General features: G+C 50.7%; 1 protein-coding gene and 1 long non-coding RNA gene across 3 annotated transcripts; one reads left to right on the forward strand and one right to left on the reverse strand.

Annotated features, from left to right (window-relative positions):
* Positions 1–361: 361 nt before the first annotated feature.
* Positions 362–24,227, reverse strand: LOC101436930 (sodium-dependent multivitamin transporter). Of its 2 annotated transcripts, none has more exons than XM_058287757.2 (17): positions 24,066–24,227; positions 23,704–23,771; positions 6,605–7,143; positions 6,281–6,346; positions 5,930–5,981; positions 5,468–5,535; positions 5,095–5,249; positions 4,649–4,789; positions 4,362–4,491; positions 3,770–3,858; positions 3,315–3,427; positions 2,889–2,956; positions 2,473–2,559; positions 2,127–2,305; positions 1,925–2,028; positions 1,567–1,682; positions 362–1,313 (listed from the first exon to the last, which is right to left on the reverse strand). In XM_058287757.2, exons 3-17 carry the CDS (start codon positions 6,995–6,997, stop codon positions 1,176–1,178), a joined length of 1,899 nt encoding a protein of 632 aa, XP_058143740.1. In that variant the 5' UTR covers positions 6,998–7,143; positions 23,704–23,771; positions 24,066–24,227; the 3' UTR covers positions 362–1,175. The 2 variants fall into 2 exon arrangements, with proteins under 2 accessions (XP_058143740.1, XP_058143741.1); XM_058287758.1 differs by lacking the exon at positions 24,066–24,227 and adding an exon at positions 23,946–24,026.
* On the forward strand, positions 11,442–18,700 carry LOC131275956 (uncharacterized). Its single transcript, XR_009183423.2, has 2 exons — positions 11,442–11,515; positions 18,532–18,700. It is a non-coding gene; the product is annotated as an uncharacterized lncRNA (long non-coding RNA).
* Positions 24,228–24,237: the final 10 nt, after the last annotated feature.

Raw genomic sequence — 24,237 nt, forward strand, 5'->3', positions numbered from 1 at the left:
GCCCACTCAGGAGAGGAGCACAGCATTCTTCACAAGTCCAAAACCCTAGCTCAAATGTTCTCTTTTTAAAGTCTACTAGCATTGTTGCTCCAAACCCAAAACCAGAATTCTCGACATCAGCAACGGTTATCCTGGCAAATGAAAGGGGTCTAACAGGCGACCTACTGAGCTGGGGGACAAGGAAGCAGCAGAGGGACAGGTCTGCACCTTCCACCTCAAAGAGCACCATTGGTCCAGAAGCCACCACACCCAGAACCATCTGCTGCTGCCTCTCAGCACGGGGGAGGATGTGCTCGCCAGAAGGTCCAGGGTCCTTGCCACTGTGCCCAAGGGGAAAAGCAGCTGGAGACCGAGCCCAGAATCCTGGTCCAATGGCAGCTTTTATTCCCCAGAAAGACAGACATGGAGATGAGAAACTCCAAGGGGAAACAGACAAAACGACAGGAAGGGGACATGGCTCCGAGCCAGTCCGAGGGCTGGCTGCCCCCAGTGGACCTGGTCACAGCCCTGGCACTGGTTTCCTTGGATCGGCATGGGCCCACCCTAAGTGCCAAGGTGGAGGATGGGCGCCGAGAGGTGGAGAACTCCCTACTCCAGGTACAGCACATGAACACACCTGTCGGTTCTCAGGGCACCAAAGTTTCCCTCTCGAGAATGGAGGTAGGCTGGTGAGGAGGAGGACCTGGGTGCACGGACCACCTGAGTGATCACAGCAGCCCCCAGCCTGATGCACCCTGTGCTGACACGGGACTGCTGGGCAAGCAGCTTCCAGTGTTCAATGTGGAGCTGGCCACGCTTGCCCAATAGGCCCCACAGCAGTTATAACCAGAGATGCTACTTCTAGTCACTTCAGAGCAACCTGCCCATGTTGAGTTAAAAGCCACTGTCCTTTTCCCAGAGAATTAGCATCTATCCTCATTTCTGGGCCACTCCTGCCCCCTGCAAGCCTGGCCTTTTAGAGAAGAGACTGGTGAGGCCAAGGTGAAAACTCAGCCCCGTCCTCACACCCCCACGATGCCAAAGCTTCTACCACAGGCCGGAACCTCTGAGGTCAAGGTCAGCTGGGGCAGATGGGTCCTTCAGGTGCTCCCCTTCCCCGCGGGCCCTACTGAGCGGTCAGTCCTATACTATAGGGTGGTCTCCAGCAGCGTGGGCAGGTGTGGGCCAGGCCTGGGTCACAGTGAGGTCTCCTGGAGGATGAAGGTGGGACTGATGCTTTCCGCATTCATGGCCATGACCTCCTTGTCTTGGCTGCCCCTGAATATGCCGTTACTCATCTTCTCCGGGAACACTTCGGTGTCCATGGGGAGGTCCTGGGGAACATGGGGTGGCATGAGGATGAGACAAAGGGTGGTCTGAAGGAAGTGAGGCAGAGAAAATGAAAAGACCGGTCCCTGAAAGCTGGGAGGGCAGAGGGAGAGCAGGCCAGCCTGAGACCCTCTGCCCACCCAGCCTGCACTCCCCTAGCGGGAGAGCTGGGCAGTCGGGTCTGTGTTCAAAGGAATGGAGGGGAAACGAAGGGCAGGTGGAGGAGGGGTAGGAGAGAATAGACGACAGAAGCAGTACCCGGCCATCACTTCTGCAAGAAAGGCGCTTCTGGCAGGACAAAGGCAGGAGTGCGAGGAGGTGGGACAACACCGGATAAATAGTCCGAGGGTCCAGGTCGCGGTCCCGCATTCCCCCTAAAGGCAAAGGTGCTTTTGAGGATCCGGCTGCGCCTCCCACCCACAGCCAGCAGCCCTGTCCCCTGGGCGCCAGTTGCCACAGCACCAGCCCCCTCCTAGATCTCAGCAGGGGGGCTTGACTGGCACAGACACCCAAGAGCAGAGAGGCAGGAGAAAGTCTCCCCCAAGACTCCAGATGCCCTGAGAGTCCCCCTGCTCCCCCCACACTGTTCTCTGGGTCCCAATCCCACACTCCTCACCGGTGAGCACGCTGACGAGCAGGCCCACGACGATCACGGTGGTAGAGTTGTGGGCACTGTACCACATGTAGGACAGGGAGTAGAACAGCTGCAGCCCCGTGGGCCTGGGGAGAGCAAGCACCAGTTAATGGGCGGGACCATCCTCAGGCACCTGGCTCCACCCACTACACGGTCCCCAAAGAGCACGTGAGCCCCAACTCACCTGGAGCGGGTGACAGCGGGCATCAGTGTGGTCAGGGGGACGGTCAGGTTGCTGGGCAGGGAGAAGCTGGACCCGTTAGGGGGCACGGGGGCCGAGCCGGAGCCCATGCTGGTCACTATGCTCCCAATGCCAATCCAGAAGGCCATGACCAGCCCAGCCAGAAGGCCCGTGACGGCACCCTGCTCAGGGACGAGGCACATGTTCCTCCCCAGGTGCCAGCCCTCGGCTGCCCCCCATCTCCCCACCAAACCTCCACCCCAGGCCCCTGCACTCATGGTGAGAGCCCTGCCCAGCCATTCCCCAGGGCCGCCACCTCACGTGACTGTGCAGACTGGGGGACACTCACGGGAGAGTTGGCACAAGGGAAGAAGATCCCAAGGCAGAAGAGTCCAAGCAGCGGCCCTCCAACCATGCCAAAGACACTTAACGCTGCCTGGGGAGGACAGGGTGGGGAAAGAGGAGAAAAGAACGCGTGGGCTCAGCCGCTCCCGGCTGGTCAGAACTTCCTTGCAAGCCCTTCCACTGAAGCCTCCCTGGGCAGGAGTGGTTAGCGGAAGGCACTTTGGCTTCTCCTCCCAGCTCCGAGCCGACAACTTCCCAGAAATGCCTGGAGCTTTGGGCCACGTGCCAGTCAGTTCCACAGCTCAAGCCAGACCGCCTGAGGGGAACTTCGGACACCTGCTCCCTGTGTCTTTCCCCGCTTTCCTGTTTTAGTCACTTCCTCTCCTCCCCCAAAACACATCCTCCCTCCTCAGTCATTACCTGCAGCACGGACCCCATCTGGGAGGAAACATAGGCCATTCCTAGACAAAGGAGCCCATAGCCAAAAGCTGGGGGGAAGGCCACGGGAGGAAACAAACACACGTGCGTTAACACCAGACCACAAGAAAAACCACAACAGTTGAGCAAGTTCTTCTCCCAGCCAGACCACCTGGCTGGGAGGAGAACTTCCTCGCCTATGACCCTGGAAGCAGAAGACGGTTAACATCACGCCCAGTGCCAGGCCCCCCACCCTGTCTTCACTCTTCCGTGACTCAGAGACCACCCCAGGAAACACCCCGAGGTGTAAACCAGCGAGGGTGAAGGCTGAGCCCTGCGAAGCAGGCGCTTCAAAACCAACTGGTGGCAGTTGGTAGCCAAAGGCTCTTCGAAAGAACAAGACAAGAGGATGAGAAAACATCACTTCACCAAGGGCTTTGGAAAGCATGGTGGCCTGGGCCTCCGAGAACGCAGGGAACCAGGGTCGGATCAGGTCTTCCATCGTCACCGTGGCCAGTGAATTAAAAGACGAGGATAAGGTGCTGGAAAAGAAGAGAATGAAGAGCTGCCTCAAGTCTGGCAGCTGAGGGAGGCAAAACTAACAAGGAATAGCACCCCATGGAGGAAACAGCACCCAGAGTGGGAGAGATGACATGAACAGCCTAAAAAGCCACCCCCACAGCAGGCTACCTTGGAGGAGGCCTGGGAGGCCACGGGTCCTTCTCTGTATGTGGGTACAAACTTTTGGTCAAGGAGATCAAATCCAGGTATCGTGAAAGGAGAGTCTTTAACCAAAAAGGGGGTGTCTCTCAAGAGAGAATGTGCTCTGTCCTGCCCAGAGGGGTCAGCATCTCCACGCCCGAGGGACATGACTGCGCACGCACCTGAGGGAGCCACTGAAGAGGCAGGCCACAAAGAGCCCGGGCAGGCCTGGCAGGCCCTTCAGCAGGTCCATCACAAAGTACAGGACGAACTGCAAGGAGAGCAGATGCGCACACCCCTCCTGAGACGGGGCCCCTGTCCCAGGGCAGCACATGCCAGGAAGCTCTCTCTGCACACGCCTCGCCAGGCCATGGAGAGGGGGTGTTAGGGAGGGATGCTGATTCCGAGGCACCTCTGCTGACCCAAGTGACCCCACAGTGAGTGGAAAGAGAACCAGCGCCGGGAGAGCTGTGCAGCCCCCACCCCAGCTCTGGCCTGATTGGCAGTGCCACCTGAGCCTGTTTTCTCCCCTGCAAAATGGGGCTGTTGGGAGGGTGAGATGAGACCAGGAATCAGGAAGGGTGGATGTCCGCCCCCAGAGCAAACGACCAGGTGATGCTGGGGTCGGGCCCCTCACACACTGGATTCCTAGACCTTAACCGCAGGCAGGGACTTGAGGGCCATCTCCCGCCCGGGGCCGAAGTCCTTTATGCAGCTGCCGGCACACTGCCTTGGGGAGTCCGGGCACAGCAGGGGTGAGGGAGGCCTGCTCACCTGGTCGGGAGCTGCCTGGCTCTGCTGGGGACTCATGGGATACTCCTGGTAGTAGCTGAACATGACCAGGCCGATGAGGCAGCCCATGCAGAGTACCACCTGCTGGCAGGGGAACACCGCGTAGCAGGAGCTGCAGGAGGAGCCGGGGCAGAGAGGGTACTCAGGGACAGTTCCTTCCCCCAGCATCCCCACAGAAGCGATTGTGTGCTGACCGCAGAGGGGTGCGGGGGTGGGACCCTGTCCCCACTGCCCTAGCCTCTGCCCCGTCATCCTGTCCCCACACTCACAGCACAGCGGCCGTCTCCGTGCGGGAGCTGAGGTAGCGCTGCACCTGGGCCTGGTTCACCCCATACAGGGAGAGCATCATGAAGACACCGCCGAAGGCCAGGGTCCAGAAGGTGTGCCGCACAAAGGGGTCCGGATCCAGCCTGCGCCAGATACCGCCGGTGACACAGCTGCGGTCAGCCCTCCTGCTCTCCTAGCCATGGGGCAGAGGCTCCATTCTTCAAACCACAGCCCCATCCGGGCACTAAAAACGTTCTGAACCTCCCCCAACAGCCTGGCGCCCGCAGTCACCCCTCTCTCTGCAGGGCCAGCTTCCTGCCCATCTTGGAGCACCACCAGAGGCTTCCACAGCGTGCCCTGGGCTTCCTACAGCCATGAGACGAGGCTGTAGGATCAGACTCAGCTCCCAGGCACTGCCGACCCCAGCCAGGGGCAGGGCGGTACTTACTCGATCCCGGAGGTGAGGTTGTGCTGGGAAGCCACCTCCCACACACGCCCTAAGCCGCCCACCTTGGCTGAGCCCACAATGATCACTGCCAGCTGCCCCAGGAACATGACCAGGGTCTGGAACACATCCGTCCAGATCACGGCCTTCAGGCCACCCTGCGGGGAGAAGACGACACGCCTGCTACAGACAGACTCCAAGCCACCCAGCAGGGAGGTCGCCACCCTGCCTGCTGCAGGCACGGCTGCTGGAACCTGCTGATGCCACTCCCCTCCCCTTCCTGGCCTACAACCTCACCCCCATCCCATGTCCTCCATTGCAATGAATCCCACTTGCACGTAGCATCTCCCCCTCCCCTAGGGTTCACTGCACTTACCAGGGCGGTGTAGACAGCACACACCACACCAATGGTCAGCACCGACAGCCAGAGATCAAAGCCAGTCACTGCAAGCAGATAAAAGCCACATTCCTATTTCTGGAAGCAGGCTTCCCAGCAGGCGGGCTGCCCCAGAGAAGAATGCCATGTCTTCCAGATGAAACAAGATAACATTGGTCAGAGTTTGCAAAGAATAAAATTAATCACTCAGTACCATGGAGAAAATGTTTATACAGTTATACCCAAACATGTTGATAAAGCAATAAAGCGGGATAATGTAATCAGCTTTCAAGGAAGGCTCAGGGCTACCTCCTGCCCTAAACAGAGACTGGTCCAAGGGTCCGGCAGGGAAATAATTCCCTGGCCAAGGTTGGATTCTTTTCTGTATATTCCTCCACTGGCCGCTCTGAGGGGTATTTTCCCAAGTGATGTGGCTGGAAGCCAGGGGCTGTGACTCCTCACCTGCATTGAGGGCCAGTGATGGGGCATAGAGCACAACCCCCGTGTAGATCACCTGTGGTGAGGGAGGGGAAAAGGGAGAGGGGGACTGATGAACCACAGCTCCCAAGTCGCAGAGGCGTCCCCTCACCTAGGCTCGCTGCCCTCTCCCCTCGCCTGCTCCTAAACTTTGGCTTGCCGGCACTTCTGTATGCTAGAACTGGAAGGAAGGAGTGCCTCTGGGGCTTCTGCACAATGACCCACAGCAGGGATATCAATCCTGCCCTTCTGAGATCAAGGAAGGCTCCAAATGCCCCAGCGTGCCAAGTCAGGGTCCCACTATTTGTCTCAGGTTATTGTTCTCCTGGCACTTACCATCTGTAAGATGAAGGTCACTGTCCCGCACACTCTCACAGCTTTATTGAATCGGAGCTCCAGGTACTAGGCAAGAATATAAGGGGAAAACAATGCCTTCCTCTCACCCCACTCCCCACAGTCACACCCAATGTCCCATAAAGGCCCAGAAACCCAGGGGACTTCCAGCTCGTTTCCATTCTGGTCCTTTCTGCCCTGGCCCCCACCTTTGCCTCACCCAGCAAGATGCCCTGGCTGTTACCCTTGGACATGGAGGAGGCTGGGGTCCCAGATCCCTCCAGCCCTGACCCGGGGTCCCCCGGGCCTCTCCGCTGCCCCGCTCACCTCGTAGGCACTGGTGAGCCGCAGGCGGTAGAAGATGGGGATGAAGATGTGGGCCGGGATCAGCAGCCCCAGGAGGTAGGAGCAGCCCAGGAACCAGTACTGGGTGCCAAATCGGTAGATCTCGGACGGCACGCCCAGGATGGCCACGGCCGACTGGAAGGTGGCCAGCAGGGACAGCGCCACGGGCAGGCAGCTCATTTTGCGGTCGGCCATCAGCAGCTGGCCCACGGTGTGCCGGCCCCAGCCACGACAGGCATGGTAGAGCCCGATGGCCAGGGAGAGGACCAGCAGCAGGACGAAGACCACGTAGTCGGCGAGGGAGAAGGTGGGTGCGGCCGGGCCCGCGCCCGAGCCCGGAGGGTGGGGTGCAGAGGTGCTCACGGCCATGCTCATGTCCGCTCGGGGGCCGGGACCTGCGGCGGGGGCTGCTCGCGGGCTCCGGGGCGGCCAGGCCGGGCAGGGGCGGGCAGCGGCCACTCCTGGCCCCCCGTGGCGGTCTCACACCCTCCTCTTCCAGCGAGCGGCGGGCCCAGGGGGAGCTGCGAAGGAGCCGGCGCCCAGTCAGGCCTTTCCGCCCCCACGGCCACCCAGCCTCGGGCCCTGCACCCCACGCGTGTCAGACTGGACCAGCCGGGTGGGTGGGAGCCGGGGAAGGGTCTGGCAGGGGAGGCAGGGGAGGAAGAAGCGCAGAGCCAGGCAGCCAGGAGACAGCAACTTGGCCAGGACCTGGCTGAGCACCACTGCTGACATTCAGGAACCTTCTCAGGTCTCCACCCCAATCACAACAGGAAGATCAACTCTGACCCCAGGTTCTTCTCAGAAGAGTCCCCACCCCACTCACAGGCACAGACCCACACCCAAGCCCCGAGCACGGTGCCCTGCCTGGCGCCGCGGCCCAGCGGGAGGAAGGAACAGAGGAAGGCGGGGACAGGGCGGCCTCCCCATCCCTGCTGACCTCGGCCCCGCCTCCCGCCATCCCTACCGTCACCCCTCCTAACAGCACCCCTTCCCACACCCCTCCCGGTGGGAGGGCCTCCGGGCCAGCCCCCCCTCCTCCCCAACACCCCTTCAGGGCTCCACTTCTGCTAGTTCAGCCCCACTCCCCCACCCCCACCTCTAACCCACAGTCAACAGCACAGCTGGGGAGGTGGTGGGATTCAAAAGTGAGAGGTGTAGCCGAGAAGAGGGGGCTGAGCCACCCTGGAGAGAAGCAAACCAGCCAGGGAGAGCGGCCCGTGCGGCTGGGGCAGGCCCCCACCTGGAGGGACAGGCCCCCACCTGGAAGGGCAGGCCCCCACCTGGAGGGACAGGCCCCTACCTAGAGGCGCAGGCCCCCACCTGGAGGGACAGACCCCCACCTGGAGCAGCTGCTCTGCACAGCGCTGCTGGGGTTCTGAGCTGCCCAGGGTTCTGAGCTGCCCGGGGTTCTGAGCGCAGCTTTAAGAGCCTGAGGTGAGATCAGGAATTGGGGGCGGGGTGACACTCAGCAGCCAATTGTTCTGGCCCCTTCAGGGAGCCTATCCCTGTCAGCCCAAAGGCCCTGTCACCTGCCAGCTGGGACCCCAAGGCTCCCTGACCCCAGCCCAGTGCCCCAGGCTGCAGAATGGAGCGAAGCAGCATTCCTAGAAGGATAAGCCTCTAGCCATGCGCACACTTGGCACTCACTCTGTGCTGGAGGGAACTGGGAAAGGAGCTGAGAGAAGGAGCAGGAGCTGCTTTTCTAACTCTTGCACAAGAAACACTAATCCTCAAAAAATATACCACTCTCCTTGGCAGAACAAAGACGGAATGATACGATTTCAAAACTGAAAGGAATCTCAAATGATCACTATTTCGCCCCTCTCGTTTTACAGACCAGGAAACAGGCCTAGATGGGTCAAGTGGTTGTTCCAACAACACACAGCCAGACACTGAGAGGCTGAGGGAGCCAGGCTGAGGGCACCTGACCTGCCCTGTGCTCCACTGACACCTCGCTGTCTTCAGAGGCACCACCCCCCGAGGTAACTGAGGGGAAAATTACCAGAGGATTTCTTGTATTTAGACAATTTTTTTAACACCTCCTGACTGCTGAGTGCTTTATAACTTAACTTGGTTAAGAATTAACAAGTGAATAAAAAAAATTTAAAGAACAAAATATAAAAAGAATTAACAAATGACAGTGATTACTGAATCATTGCATAGTGCTTTTTTCTTCTTTTTCTAGTATATTATCAAATAGCCAAAAGTTAATTCCTGAAATTACTAAAAACAGCTAGATCAGACTTGTGTGTACTTCCTATTCTCCTTCATGGCGATTTCAAAACTAGGCGCACTCTTGCATACACCTACTGTTGTGATGGTAATTCTAGTCTGAACTTACCTGTGCTTATGGCTATTTAAAGACTAAGCTCACCCTTGTATATTCTTACTATTATGAGAGTAATTATACTACCCTCCTGCTTGAATCCCTAAAAACCCTAAATCCTAAAAATCAGGGAGGCCTAGTCTTTGGGTCATTTAGGCCACTGTAGTCCTTTGCTTGCACAAACTCTTTATTTTCTGTCTCAGGAACTGGTGAACAGGGAAGAACCTACTTTCGATCATTATCTAACACTAATAATAAATAATAGCCTGTAACTACAGCAAGCACTTCCAAAGCACCATGTGATTGTGGTTGAAAGGGGTAATCTGTGGAAATGAATGTTACTTGAAAGGAAACTAGAGCATGATCTGGGGAACGTATAATATAGTGATTTCAGGGAAGCGGACTTGGCCCATGGTTAGGGCGTCTGCCTACCACATGGGAGGTCCGCGGTTCAAACCCCGGGCCTCCTTGACCTGTGTGGAGCTGGCCCATGCGCAGCGCTGATGCATGCAAGGAGTTCCCTGCCATGCAGGGGTGTCCCCCGCGTAGGGGAGCCCCACGCACAAGGAGTGCGCCCCGTAAGGAGAGCCGCCCAGCACGAAAGAAAGTGCAGCCTGCCCAGGAATGGTGCTGCACACATGGAGAGCTGACACAGCAAGATGACGCAAAAAAAAAAAAAAAAAAGAAACACAGATTCCCGAGCCATCCCGAGCCGCTGACAACGATAGAAGTGGACAAAGAAGACACAGCAAATAGACACAGAGAACAGACAACTGTGGTAGGGGCGGGGGATGGGGAGAGAAATAAATAAATCTTTAAAAAAAAAAAAACAGATAAAAAGGGGGAAGGTGGCTGAGGCCAGAAGAAAGCACAGCCAACAGACAAGGCCAACAAACCACATGGCCATGAGACCCTGCCCAGAAATCTGAGGGATGTTGTGAGACCCCAGCCATGAGACTCTTCTTTGGAATGAGAAGTTTATTTGGAACGAGAATTCCATTTGAGGTCAAAGGAAAGCCCCGGATATCCTCAAAAGGATTCAGCATTAGCCTGAGAAATGAGAGGTGGGGCAACCAATTGGAAGAGCAAACAGCTGGGGCCCCTCCCCCAACATTACAAAGGGGGAGAAGGAAAGACTTTTAAAAAAAAGGCCTGACCTGGGACCCCGCGCACGTATCATCCTGCAGCATGCCACAGTCCACATCTCAGACTGTGACTTTTCTCATTTTCTTGTTTCTCTTTTACTCCCTGGCCTACCCTATGGGATGCCATTAAATTATTTTACGTGACATAAGTCAAGAACCTAGAAGCCCAGAACCCAGAGCTTTGTGCTAACATTATTTGGCAAGCCAGGCAGGAGACAGAGAGGCAAGCGATGTCCCTGACCCCAGGCGAGTCTGCTGAGTTTTAATTAAAGCCCATCTGTACCCTCTGTTGTTTAATCAGCAGGCCCTGAGATTACCTCCAGTACCCGAGGCTGCTTGCCTATAAGCCACAGAAAAGTCTCTGCTTTTTAACGTACCTTTTAATGTCGAGTTTAGCTGCAGAACCTGGTCCCTGGGAGTGGCCATGAGATGAGCTCACTCATGGCTATCTCCTAGGACTTCTGCAAAATAGGCAAAAGAAAGGTCCCTAGCCAGGCTCTAGCAGGAAAGCCGGGTTTGGAAACTAAGGTCTGGGAGCCGGACCAAGACGTCTCCCAAGACCTCTCAGGCTCTGGGGACGCCCAGAGACACAAGGTTCCAGATCCCTGGAACATGGGGACAGGGAGTAGGGCTTCTGAGCTCCACTGGCTTGGCAAGTAATTCATTCAACCAAGTCTAGCAGTAGGAAGCCGCCAAGACTGAACATATTTTATCCTCCCCTAGGATAATGGGCAGCTTCTAATTGGGACAACCTGCCTACTGATGATCTAAAAGGGAAGAAGCTAATCTTTTCCTACCATACCACGTGGCTGCAGTACAGCTGAGCGTGGCCTCTGCATGGGAACCTGAATTCCAGTTAAACCTGTATAAAAGAGGAGGTTCAGACCGATCTGAGGGCCAGAGACCATGTGGTCATGTCTCCTTAAAGGGATGAGCAAATGATCTACCAACCCAGTCAATTACAAGCTCAGGGAAATTACTCAGAGGCAGGATGAAACCCTAGCCTTATTTCAAGGAAAGTTGGCAAAGGCAATAAAAATACCCCCTTGGTAGATCCTAACTCTAGAAGATGGCAGATCCTCCTAGGAACTCCAGTCTGCCTTGGCTATCCATAGAAAACTGCAGAAACTTTCCCTGGGCCGCCAAACTTCCATTAACTCCCTTTTAGAAACAACCTTTGCAGTTTTCATCCAGACCCAGCTGCCGAGAAGCAGATGAGGAGGGGGCAGGCACTGGGCCCAGAAACAGGCTCACCTTTTAGCTGTACCTCTGGGTTACCCAGATCCAGGCTTCACATCAGCAGGAACCTGGCCCCAAGCTGCCTCACCCCTGGACGGGACTTTGACCCAGGGGAGGATGGAAGGGGCCTGAAGCCACACGTGAACCATCAACCAGAGGAGCCCGTGGCTCCTGGCGTAGCAGGTAAGAGTCTTAATTTTCTTAACTAACACAGGAGACAACCTAGCCTGCACTCCAGACCTCTTCTAGCTCAGTTGTGTCTGAAAGGAGGGAATAGGGACTCAAGATCTAGGCCATTTACTAAACCTCCCCCATCTCTGGCCCATGATTAAAAGGCTCTAGGTTGGGAAGCAGATGTGGCTTGAGTAATTGGGTGCCTGCCTCCCACATGGGAGGTCCTGGGTTTAGTTCCTGGTGCCTCCTAAAGAGGAGCAGACAATGAACAAACAGAGGAAGTCACCTCAGAGAGGAGAATTGAAAAAATTACTTATTAATTAAGAAAAATACTAACACTGTCCCCTAGTAAAAAGGTCATTAAAAAAAAAGGGAGCGGATGTGGCTCAAATGGTTGAGCACCTGCTTCCTACATGGGAGGGGCCTCCTGGGGGGAAAAAAAGCAAACAAATAAAAAAGGTTCCTGGCTATTCCTAGCTCCCTGCCTATTCCCTTGCAACACTCTAAACCATCCAGCGAAAAAGCCTCACAGGGCTTTATGCCTTGTGGGAGGTAACCACTGGGATGTAGCCCCCGGAGCAGCCCCATTTCATGTTTCTCTGGAGGCAGGTCCTCCCTGGACCACTTATCTGTTTTGTTTTTTTAATTGATTTTGTAAAAATATTACATTAAAAAGAAAATATAAGGTCCCATTCAACCCCACCCCCCCACCCCCCCACTCCCACCCCTCCCAGCAACACTCATTCCCTTCACCATGACACATCCATTGCATTTGGTAAGTACATCTCTGGGCATCTCTGCACCTCATGGTCATTGGTCCACATCATGGCCCATACTCTCCCACATTCCATCCAGTGGGCCCTGGGAGGATTTACAATGTCCGGTGATTGCCCCTGAAGCACCATCCAGGGCAACTCCAAGTCCCAAAGGCGCCTCCACATCTCATCTCTTCCTGCCATTCCCCATACCCATCAGCCACCATGTCCACTTTTCCCAATCCAATGCCACCTTTTCTCTGTGGACATTGGATTGGTTGTGTCCATTGCACCTCTATGTCAAGAGGAGGCTCAGATTCCACATGGATGCTGGATGCAATCCTCCCATTTTCAGTTGTAATCACTCTAGGCTCCATGGTGTGGTGGTTGTCCTTCTTCAACTCCATCTTAGCTGAGTGTGGTGAGTCCAATGAATCAGATTGTAGGTGCTGGAGTCTGTTGAGGCTCAGGACCTGGCTATCACATTGTCAGTCCAGAGATTCAAATCCCCTAAATATATCTTAAACACCAACACTAACTGCACCTCCAGCACATTAGCATGAAAGTCTTATGAAGAGAGATCCCATCTGAGTCCAGATTCATCACACATAAACACCATTTCCAAAGAGGGGCCATCTGACCTGGTAGTTAACCCCATCGGCCATGACCATAACTCCCATGGGTCTCTTTAGCCCTCAAAGGAACCAATACCTGGGGGTTGTATCTGCTTTATCTGTCTCTCAGACTCTGCTCAGTTGTGCATAAGGGCAATCCTTCTGCCAGCCTCCAGACTCTTTTTTAGAGACTCGTAGCCATATAAACTCATTTCTCCTTTCCATTTCCCCCTTACATTAGGTCAAACAGCATTTTAAAGTCATGTTATTTTATGTAGACAGGGATATTCTGCTGATCCGCGTTGAACCTTCACTTCAAGGTCATTTTCCAGTTGCATCATCAGTTGGTAGTTGATAATGATCCCTCAGTGCCAGGGAGGCTCATCCCCGGGTGTCATGTCCCACGCTGGGGGGAAGGCATTGCATTTACATGCTGAGTTTGGCTTCGAGACTGGCCACATTTGAGTAACATGAAGGCTGTCAGGAGGAAATTCCCAGGCACAGTGCTGCTCTAGGCCTTGTTCTTATTTCAGGCATATAGGTTCACAAGCATAGTCATTAGTATCATGCTCTCACTGTTGGACCCTCATTCCTTCCTGGTCCTTACCGTTGCACCTGGGGGACTGCCGCTGTTCCTCTAGGGACCACGACAGAGCACCCCCGTTATCTTTGTAACTTAGCAGCCGCCCAGGCATTTTCCTGGAGGAACCAAGCCACAGGGTCCCACATGAAGTTTCCACCGTGGACAGACAATGGGAGCTTTGCATTAGGTGATTCTAAAAGCATGTCTTTCCCTAAGCTAAGTAAGTATATAATTTTCTCTTCTGTTCTAATCTGTGCTTGCTTTAATTTTGTCAGTATGCTCATGCATAGGAACTTGTAAATCAGATTTGGGGTTCCCCTGTTACAAATTGGATAATGGTAAAAGGGAACCTAAAAATGAGTCTTTAAATTTCAATACCATCTTGCAAATGAATTTGATGTATAAAAGAAAATCATTGCTGGACCCTGTATGTCCTGCCGTGGCCCACTGGGTGGACTGGGGGAGAGAGTAGACTGCAATGTAAACCAGTATCCATGTGGTGCAGCAGTGCTCCAAAACGTATTCACCAAATGCAATGAATGTCCCATGATGATGTGGGAGGAGTGGGGTGAGGGGGGTGGGGGTATATGGGGACCTCATATTTTTTTAATGTAACATCTAAAAATTTAAAAATTAAAAAACATTAAATATAAAGGGGGGGGGGGGAGGGGAGAGAGGGCTGGAGAATGATCTAGGGACTGAATGGCATGGTGATCCCAGAAGTGGGTGAGGACTGTGGTTAATACTGCGAATACAAAAGTGTTCTTCTATGAACTAGAAGAAATGAACATCACTGTTACAAGCTGGTAAGAATAAGATGATGCTTAGGAAAAATACAATTAATTTTAACTTATGGACTATAGTTAACAGCAATACTGGAATATTGTTACATCAATGTCAAAAAAGGTACTATATTAATAGTAAAGGTCAATAATAGGGAGTATGGGATTTTTTTCTTTAGAATTAAGGAAAATATTCAAACATTTACTGAGGCAATGACTGCACAATCCTGTGGTGAAAGTGAGAGCCACTGAGTGTGCACTCTGAATAGACTGTACAAGACATGGGACTATGTAGTACAGTGGGCCATGTGGTTGAAGATGGACTGTGGTTAACAGCACAAATATGAAAGCATTCTCTCATAAACTATAACAAATGTACAATACTAACACGTGGTAGTATTAATAGGGGTGTACTGAAAAAATACACCGAATTTAAGCTATAGTCGACAGTCTCATGATGTTCTTTCATAATTTGTAACAAATGTTCCACACAAGGTAAAGTATTGGTGGAAGAGTGATGCATGGGAATTCTGCACATTATGCATGATTGTTTTGTAAGCTTACAATTTCTCTAATAAAAAATACATATTTAAAAAATAATTAAAAAAAGACAATCACGAGTGGAATCAACTGCTGGAAAAGCAGAAAAACTTAGCAACATTAATGCTATTAATAAAATTGTTTTGGTTACTTAGTTCATACACAAAAGTGCCCAATTTGCTTTTTAAGGTGGAAACTTACTAGAAAGTGTAACTAAGAATTAAGATTGTTATATAGATGCCTTTATGAAACACCAGAAGGATAATATCTGAAATTGCTGTAACTGGGTGGATTTAGCCTAGACCCGTTGTTGTGATGGTAATCTTAGACTAATTTACCTTTGTTTATGGTTACTTCAGGTCTAGCCTCACCCTTGCTTGTGCTTATGGTTAGTTCAGGTTTACTTCAGGTTATTTCACCTTTACGATAGTAACTATTCTTCCCTATTTGTAGCACGGCCACTTCTGCCCTCTATGGTTCAGGGGAAGACAAATTTAAGACAACCCTGTCTCCTGTCCTTCCACTGGCGTTAATAATACCCCTTCTTTCTCTTGACTCCGGGTGTGTGGACTGGATAGCCGCCTGGGGGAATTCTCAATCGTCTGAGGTGGACGTCCACTCTTCCAGTCCTGTTATCTCCAAGGACAAGAGTGGGGGGCCTCCTACCTCAAGTGCTGACGTTCCTAAAAGCAGCAAGTCATGAGAAAAACCAGGTTTCCCTTAGACTTCAATGACATCAGTGAGTAAATACTGGAATTAGTGTTGCTCATCCAAGGTCTGTCAAAGCCGAAATGGGAAATAAGCAAAGCTCTGAAGTAAAATACAAAAATGTCATAAATTGTATTTTAAAGCACTGGGAACAATTTGGTTATAAGCTGTATTATCTATATGTAAAGTCCATAAATGTCCTTGTATTACAATTAGCCCAGTGCTTGCTAAACCAAACACCACCTGGCTGAGCTGACACATTAGCCTACCCATCACATAAGCAATAATTAAAGAACAAAATTCTTGTGCAAAACTGCCCAGTCACAGTACAAATTAGAGTAATTAGAAATAGCGTTCAAAGAGATCTTTCAAATGTTTTTTTACAGTAAAACATTTTAGAAGAGAGTAAAAATTCTGAGTAACATCAGTGAGTTGTGCATTTGCGCCTAACATTCTATTCATGTCTACCTATTACATCCTCATACATCGGAATGGTTAATAGCAAATTAACAAATGAAAATTCTTAAGAAATCTTTTCAAAATGTTAAAAATTAAATATGCACTTACATATGTGAAAGAATAGTCCTAGAGACCAAATAAGGCTAAACAGGATGGAAAGGTCATACAGAAACCTGAATATAGGAACTATTAGGAAAGGATAGAAGTTTTCCCTAAACTCTTTGACCTACCCAGCCCCCCCAGGGCCTTCTCTTTTCAAGAGCTAAGGGGGGAGGGGAGGCGGGAAGGCTAGGTGTGGCAGATTAAAACTATATTCTAGGCTGGGAAATTAAGAATCAGTTTGGGGAAACGGACTTTGGCCAGGTGGTTGGGGTGTCCGTCTACCATATGGGAGGTCCGCGGTTCAGACCCCAGGCCTCCTTGACCCGTGTGGAGCTGGCCATGCGCGGTGCTGATGCGCGCAGGGAGTGCCGTGCCACGCAGGGGTGTCCCCCGCGTGGGGGAGCCCCACACGCAGGGAGTGCGCCCGTGAGGAGAGCCGCCCAGCGTGAAAGGAGGGAGCAGCCTGCCCAGTAATGGCGCCGCCCACACTTCCCGTGCAGCTGGCGACAACAGAAGCGGACAAAAAAAAAAGACGCAGCGGATGGACACCAAGAACAGACAACCGGGAGGGGGGGAATTAAATAAATAAATAAATCTTAAAAAATAAAATAAAATAAAATAAAATAGGTAAGGAGATCATTAAAAAAAAAAAAAACAATCAGTTTGTCCTGTAATTCCCCAGTTTAAACCTTTTAAGAGCCTTAAAATAAGGGTGGTTAATAATCCTATAACCAAATTTCAGTAAGTAAAGGAAAAGTCCTTGAAAGCAATGCAAAGAGCTTTTCTAAATAATTAAAACAAATTAGACAATATATTCCAGAACCTAGCAATCAATATGCTTTTAAGTTATTCACAGTTTTAGAGTTTTATTAAAGAAAAAAGAGACTTTAGCCTTGTAAAGGAAGGAAAAAGAACATTCCTTGCTTAAACTATAATAATTTCTATTTTACTTAGCTTGGATTATCTCCCTAGGTTTACAGAATACCAATTAAATAAATTAACACTATATGTATTAAATCTTTAAGATGATGAAAATTGTAAATTCGTGTTTAATGAAATTAATTTAAAGTAAATTTCACTGATTGCTAACTGCAATTTAATAAGCTTATTTAAAGGTAAAGTAACTTCTAGTTAATTAAAAGCATCTTCTAGATGAAGCATTTAAATGGTTAATTCCTGAAAGCCACTATTAATTAGAAACCTAAATTGATATTAATAACAAAAAGTAAACTTCATAACAGGGAAACCTGTGAGAGGCCACCTCAGTCTGTCTATTAAAGTGGTGGTAAGGAAAGATAACCTTGATTCCACTGGGAATCTTTAGTTTTCAGAAAATAATTGAGAAGGTAGTATTTTCCTACACCGCTAACATGAAATACCTGTTAACATAATCACGGCAAAAATGAAGTCATGTGATATGTTATACATTGTATTTAGAAAGTACATAAAAACCAAAAGAAATAGACTTCAGTATCCTCAAACTCTCTTGTGCATTCAGACCAGCCTTTCAGTACACTGTGTGCTACCTCTCCATTTGAGTTATTGCCTAGGTTGGTCACTGTAGCAGTTTAATATGGCTATGAATTTCAAAAATAGATACTGGACTACGTTTGTAATCTGAGCTGTACCTGGTCATGATTGAGTTATGATTAGGGTGGCGACTCACAGATAAAAGGCATGGCAAAGAAGAGAGTTGAGGGTTTCTGATGTTGAAGCTTTGATGTTGGAGTTTGATGCTGAAGACTTAAGCTGTAGCCCTGGGAATTAAGCTCACAGAGGAAAGAGAAGCCAGTCCCAGGAAGAAAGGAATCTTGAACCCAGAGAAAAGCAAGTCCCAGGAACGTAGGAACCCAGGAAGCCTGAACCCTCACAGACATCAGCAACCATCTTGTTCCAAATAGACTTTGGTGAGGGAAGTAACTTATGCTTTATGATCTGGTATCTGTAAGCTCCTACCCTAAATAAATACCCTTTACAAAAACCAACCAAGTTCTGATATTTTGCATCAACACCCCTTTGACTGTCTAATACAGCCACTGACTGCTAAAACAATAAAGGTATCTACCACTGTACGCTACAGTTTCAAACTCCTACAGCTGCCAGCAATTGCTCAATATGGCCAGAGGCCAGGTGATCAAGGACATTGCCTCTAGCCTGGCTCTGTTTCATGGTGCCAAAGGGCACTGTGCACCAGGTCAGTGAAATACTGGAGCCTTACCTTCCTAGGCTCTGAGATCAACGGTACTGCAGCATGCTGCCTGCGCAAAGGACATACCAAGTGGAATAATAATTACCAGAGTAATGTGAATAGAACTTAAACCAACACAAGTGGCATTATGGCCTTCTCCCATGGAGAGAGAACATGTATGGTATTGCAAACCTGGAGCTTAGACCTATTAGCTGCAGCTCAAAGAGAAAATTATACATCGATTAGTATTAAGTATTTTACCTATATGCCTGATGATTATCTTTTCTATTCTAGATCATATGCAGAGGAATACTGAACATGCTAAAAATCCAGATAAATTCATTTCCTAAGCAGTTAATGAATGTGCCTACAACAACACGCAGCAAATGGACACAGAGAACAGACAACTGGGGCAGGGAAGGGAAGAGAAATAAAATAAATCTAAATAAATAAGATAAAGGAATGGTTCTCTTAAGTATTATTTTTACTTCCTAGCCATATGCTTATCTTTTTGTTACCTATACTGTCTTTGTGAGTTTATGCCTAGGGCAGTGCCTCTCTTCATACCTCCCCTAGCTGTCTTAAGCATAACCACTGTTGTGGGAACTGGGGTTGGCAGTTTATACACAATCCCAGCAAGTCTAACACAATCTCCCTTCCTAGAGTTTAGCAACAGCATAAAAGAACTCAAGGAAGAACGCTGTTTCCAATCAATTTTGGGACGATACAGCCTCTGAAGGTACCTGGCTTTTCTCACTTTCATGGTCCAACGTGTCATAGCTGGCCCCCTTTTTGGGCCTGCTTACCACTGTCTTTATCCTTCAAAATTCTCATTTCTTACAGAATCAAAGCCTTATAAGTCATGTGGGGATTTTGTCCAGTCCAACCAGGGTGCGAGACCCATCTTCCCTCAACTCCAAGAGGGTTTTATACCTTGTCAGGTAGAACCTACTCCCCCTAAACAGCAGGAAGTAGCTACAGAAGAATGACCCTTTGGCGCCCCCTTAAGAATAAGGGTGTAAACTCTGAGGGGGGAGTTGAGGCAGGGTAGTAGTATAGTGAAAGGGGGAAGGCAGTTGAGGCCAGCAGACAGATGGCCAACAAACCACGTGGCCATGAGATCCTGCCCAGCAACACCTGATGAATCATGCAAGACCCCTGCCATGAGAACCTCATTTGGAACAAGAATCCCATTTGAGGTCAAGGTTCAGCCCCAGAAGCTCTCAAAAGCCCTCACCAGGGAAACGGACTTGGCCCAGTGGTTAGGGCGTCCGTCTACCACATGGGAGGTCCACGGTTCAAACCCCGGGCCTCCTTGACCCATGTGGAGCTGGCCCATGTGCAGTGCTGATGCGCGCAAGGAGTGCCCTGCCACGCAGGGGTGTCCCCCGCATAGGGGAGCCCCATGCGCAAGGAGTGCGCCCCGTAAGGAGAGCCGCCCAGCGCGAAAGAAAGTGCAGCCTGCCCAGGAATGGCACCGCCCACACTTCCCGTGCTGCTGACAACAACAGAAGTGGACAAAAAAACAAGATGCAGCAAACAGACACAGAGAACAGACAACCGAGGGAGGGGGGAATTAAATAAATAAATAAATCTTTTTTTAAAAAAAAAAAAAGCCCTCACCATTGGCCCCTGAGAACTGACAGGTGGGGTGACCAATTGGAACAGCAAACAGCTGGGGCTCCGCCCCCAACATAAAGGGGGAGGAGGAAAGACTTTAAAAGGCCTGACCCGGGGCCCAACATGCCTGCCTCATTCTGCAGCGTGTCCATGGTCCACACCTTGGACTGTGTACTTTTCTCATTTTGTTTCTTAATAAACTCTTTACTCCCTTGCCTACCCTATGGCATGTCCTTAAATTATTTTATGTGACATAAGCCAAGAAACTAGAAGCCCAGAACCCAGAGTTTTCCACTAGCAAAGCTACATACCCTAAGAATTGAAAGCAGAAACTCAAAACAGATATTTCCACACTGATGTTCACAGCAACTCTATTCAGACTAGCCAAAAGATGAATGGATAAGCAAAATGTAAAATGGAATATTAACCATAAAATGGAAAGAAGTTCTGATAAATGCAACATGGATGAACCTTGAACACATCACATTGAGTGAAAGAAGCCAGACACAAAAGGACAAATATTGCAAATGTTGTATGATATCACTTATATGAAATAAATAAAATATGCAAATTCGGAGTCAGAATACCAGTTTCCTGGAGGCAGGTGTGAGGGTGGGGAATGAGGACTTAATGCTAAGTGGGGACAGAGTTTCTGGTTGTGGTGATGGAAACATCCTGGCAATGGAGGGTGTTGATGGTAACCCAACACTATGAATGTCAGTAATGTCACAGAATTGTATACTTTCAAGTGGTTAAAATGGGAAATTTTATGTTACAATAAAATTTTTAAAAACAGGGAAGTAAGGAGATGTGGCTCAAAAGACTGGGCTTCTGCCTACCACATGGGAGGTCCTGGGTTTGGTTCCCAGCGCCTCCTAAAGAAGACAGCGAGCTGGTGTGATGGGCAGGCACAGCATGCTGACGTAACAAGATGATGCAACAAGAGAAACAAGAAGAAAAACATAATAAGAGACACAACAAAGCAGGGAACAGAGGTGGCTCAAGAGATTGGGCTCCCATCTACCATACACAGGGTCCCAGGTTTGGTTCCCGGGGCCTCCTGGTGAAGGCAAGCTGGCCTGCATGGAGAGCTGACACAACAAGATGACGCAACAAAAAAGAGACACAGAGGAGAGACAGTGAGAGACACAACAAACCAGGGCGCTAAGGTGGCTCAAGCAATTGAGTGCCTCTCTCCCACATTGGAAGGTTCTGGGATTGGTTCCCAGGCCTCCTAAAGAAAAAACAAGAAAAGAAGACAAACAAACACAGAACAACACGCAGTGAATGGACACAAAGAGCACACAGCGAGTGTAAGCGGTGGGGTAGGGGGGTAAACAAATAAAATAAATCTTAAAAAAAAAAACCATAGGGAAATGGGTGTGGCTCAAGCAGCTGAGTGTCCACCTACCATATGGGAGGTCCGGGGCTTGGTTCCCAGTGCCTCCTAAAAAAGACGAGCAAGACAGAGAGCAGACATAGTGAACTGATGCCACGAGATGATGCAGCAAGATGATATACTGAAGAGACACAGCGAGGAAACACGAAAGATATAACAGGCAGAGAGCAGAGGTAGCTCAAAGGTACCACACTTATACAAAATGTTAACAGGGAAACCTGCATGTGAGAGGGGTAGTAAATGGCAATTCTGTACTTTATCTGTAAACCCACAAGTGCTCTAAACAAAACCAAACTACCATGTCTCAGGCTAAACACTTTACATGAACACTGTATAAACAAGAAAACAGAGACATAGAGGGGCTAAATAATTTGTTCAAGGCTACCCAGCATGATATAAAACAAGGAGATGAAAACTATCTGCAGCTATCACAGGGGACTGACTCCCCAGTGCCCCTTCCTCACTAATCCCAGAACCAGGGAAAGAGCAAAGAGTTAACGTGAGTTTGTCATTCAGAGAAGTTTAGATTTCAACCAAAAGTGACAGATTAATATAAGCTCTGTCTTCTGCTCTCATCTATGTGGAGTGAAACCAGCTTGGCTCCTTTGAGCCTCTCCCACACTGTGTTCCTGGGCAGATGTTGCCCAGCTGGCAAGATTTGGCTTCATGCAGCCAAACCTGAACTCTGAATCTCCTGAGGCCAATGAAGAGAGGAGGTCAGAGCTGGCAACTCTTGGGCTCACGTTTTTACAGAGTCACAAATGCCAGTCCTCCTTAGAACAATGTTTCCAAACCACCACTCTGGCTCAAAGTAAAGCCATCCCGGCTGGCCTTCGTAATTTGTAACATCCTGACGTTCTTTCACTCCTCTCTGACAAATTTTTACTGCTAGGATGGAGGGGATGGGAACTCCTGGAAAGTAAGAGAGAAGTGGCTACTGCATTCAAAGAACTTGTAAGGGTTTAGCATAGGTGGTTGGTGAAAGGAAGAAAGGTCCCAGTACAGACTGTGACACAATCTGGGTCTCTACAATCAATTTCTACTTGCAGGAGATGCCAAGAACCCTCCTGGACAAGACAGGAAAAGTCTGACCCAGTAACAAAGTCTTTATGAGAAATGATTCTAAAAAAGGGCAGTGGCTTTCTAAAAACACTATACTTGAAATGTTATTCTGCCTTAGGAAGGAACGCCATTCTGAGGCCTCCTGAAATCATTACGCTGAGTAAAATAAGCTGGGCCAGATGTTGTTGTAGGATGTCACTTAAAGGCGGTATCTAGAAATAGGAAATTCTCAGTGACAGTACAGATTAGCAGTTACAAAAGGATGGACAAGTTTTTCCTTGGTGGGTAAAGTGTTTGTAAATAAAAATTAATTGAAAATGGAAGAAAATTCTATTCTGATCCAAACCCCCAGGACTTGTTATCTCTGAGAGGGTAGCCAAAAATAGCTGAGTAGCTTCATTAAAAGTATAAGGCACCAGGGCACAAACAATGGGCTGTGTGACCACTTTAAAAAATACCTAAAACATGGGAAGCGGCTGTAGCTCAATCAGTTGGGCTCCCATCTACCATATGGGAGGCCCTGGGTTCGCATCCCGGGGGCTCCTTGTGAAGGCAGGCTAGCCCCCACGCTGCAGAGAGCCCCCGGCCCGGTGCCACGGAGTGCCCCCCGGGGCTGCAAGCACGGCAGAGAGCCCACTCAGCAAGGTGACCCAACAAAAGGGAGACAAGCAAAAAGGGAGAAGGGCACGCAGCCGCAAGCAAGCCGCAAGGGGAGAGGGGAAATAAATAAAAATAAATACAAACACAGAAGAATGTACAGCGAACTGACAGAGAGAGCAGACAGCAAGCAAGCCACAAGGCGGGAGGGGAAAAAATAAATAAATACAAACACAGAAGAACGCACAGTGAATGGACACAGAAAGCAGACAGCAAGCAAAGAGCCGCAAGGGAAAAGGGGAATACCTAAAACACACAGAGGGAAGAAAATCGTTATCTACCACCCCTTCACCTCGGTCACACCCGGGAATGGAATGCTTTGACTCCAGCAAAAGGTAAAGAGGCCAGGGCTACACCAAGTGTCCAGAAGAAGTTTCCTTCCCGTGTACCCTTGTCCCTAGAATTCCTCAAGATCTGAAAGACTTCAGAGGTCCTTATTAAAATGCTCATCACTACAACAACCTTTAAAAAATGTTTTGCCAGCAAGCTGAATGCAAATCTCATCAGATTCCAGATACGTGGGGGACAAGGAGGGGTGGAAGAGGCCAAAGAGACAGAAAAAAGCCTGGCTCGGCTGCTCAAGACAAGATTTGCTGAGTTTTTGGCGGGTCCTATTCAAAACCAACGAGCAGTCTCTCCGAGAGCGGGTCTTCCCCGGCGCCCTTCGGTCGGGGATCACCCTGGAGAGGCGCTCACCTTCCGCCTTGCGCCGTCCCCCGTCCCCTTACCTCGGTGGGGTCAGCGGGGACTAAGACGATCCCTTCGTTCTTCCCGGGATCACCATCGCACACTTTCTCTAGGAAGGCAGAGACAGGGGAAGTATTCGGACAGCGTCTTTTTCTCCCCACGACCTCTTCGCGAGCGCTATCGCGACCGAGGGGAAAAGGAAGGAGTGCGCGGAACCAGCCAAGCCTCGTCTCTTCCCGCCCCCTCAACTGCTTTCCTTCCTAGGCTTCCCCACTGGGCTCACCCCTGCCCCCCGAGGCGCCGCGACCCCCCGCGACGCCCAGGGCGCCGCACGCGCCTCAGGCCCGCCCGGGCCGCACCGCGGAGCCGGCGCGCTCCGCCCCTTCCCGCGGGCGCGCCCCACCTGCCGGGCCCCCACACGTGGTCCCGCCGCCGGCCCGCCGCGGCCCCGCCCGCGCCACCATGTTGGTGGAGGGCGGCCCGGCGCGGAGGTGAAGACGCGCCGCCGGGGAAGCCGGGGCCGCCGGGCCGGCAGTCGGCTCCGGGGAAGGCCCGCGCCGACGCCGGGGAGGAGA

This window comes from Dasypus novemcinctus, chromosome 25 (genome assembly GCF_030445035.2).
Source record: "Dasypus novemcinctus isolate mDasNov1 chromosome 25, mDasNov1.1.hap2, whole genome shotgun sequence".
NCBI classification, from domain to species: domain Eukaryota; kingdom Metazoa; phylum Chordata; class Mammalia; order Cingulata; family Dasypodidae; genus Dasypus; species Dasypus novemcinctus.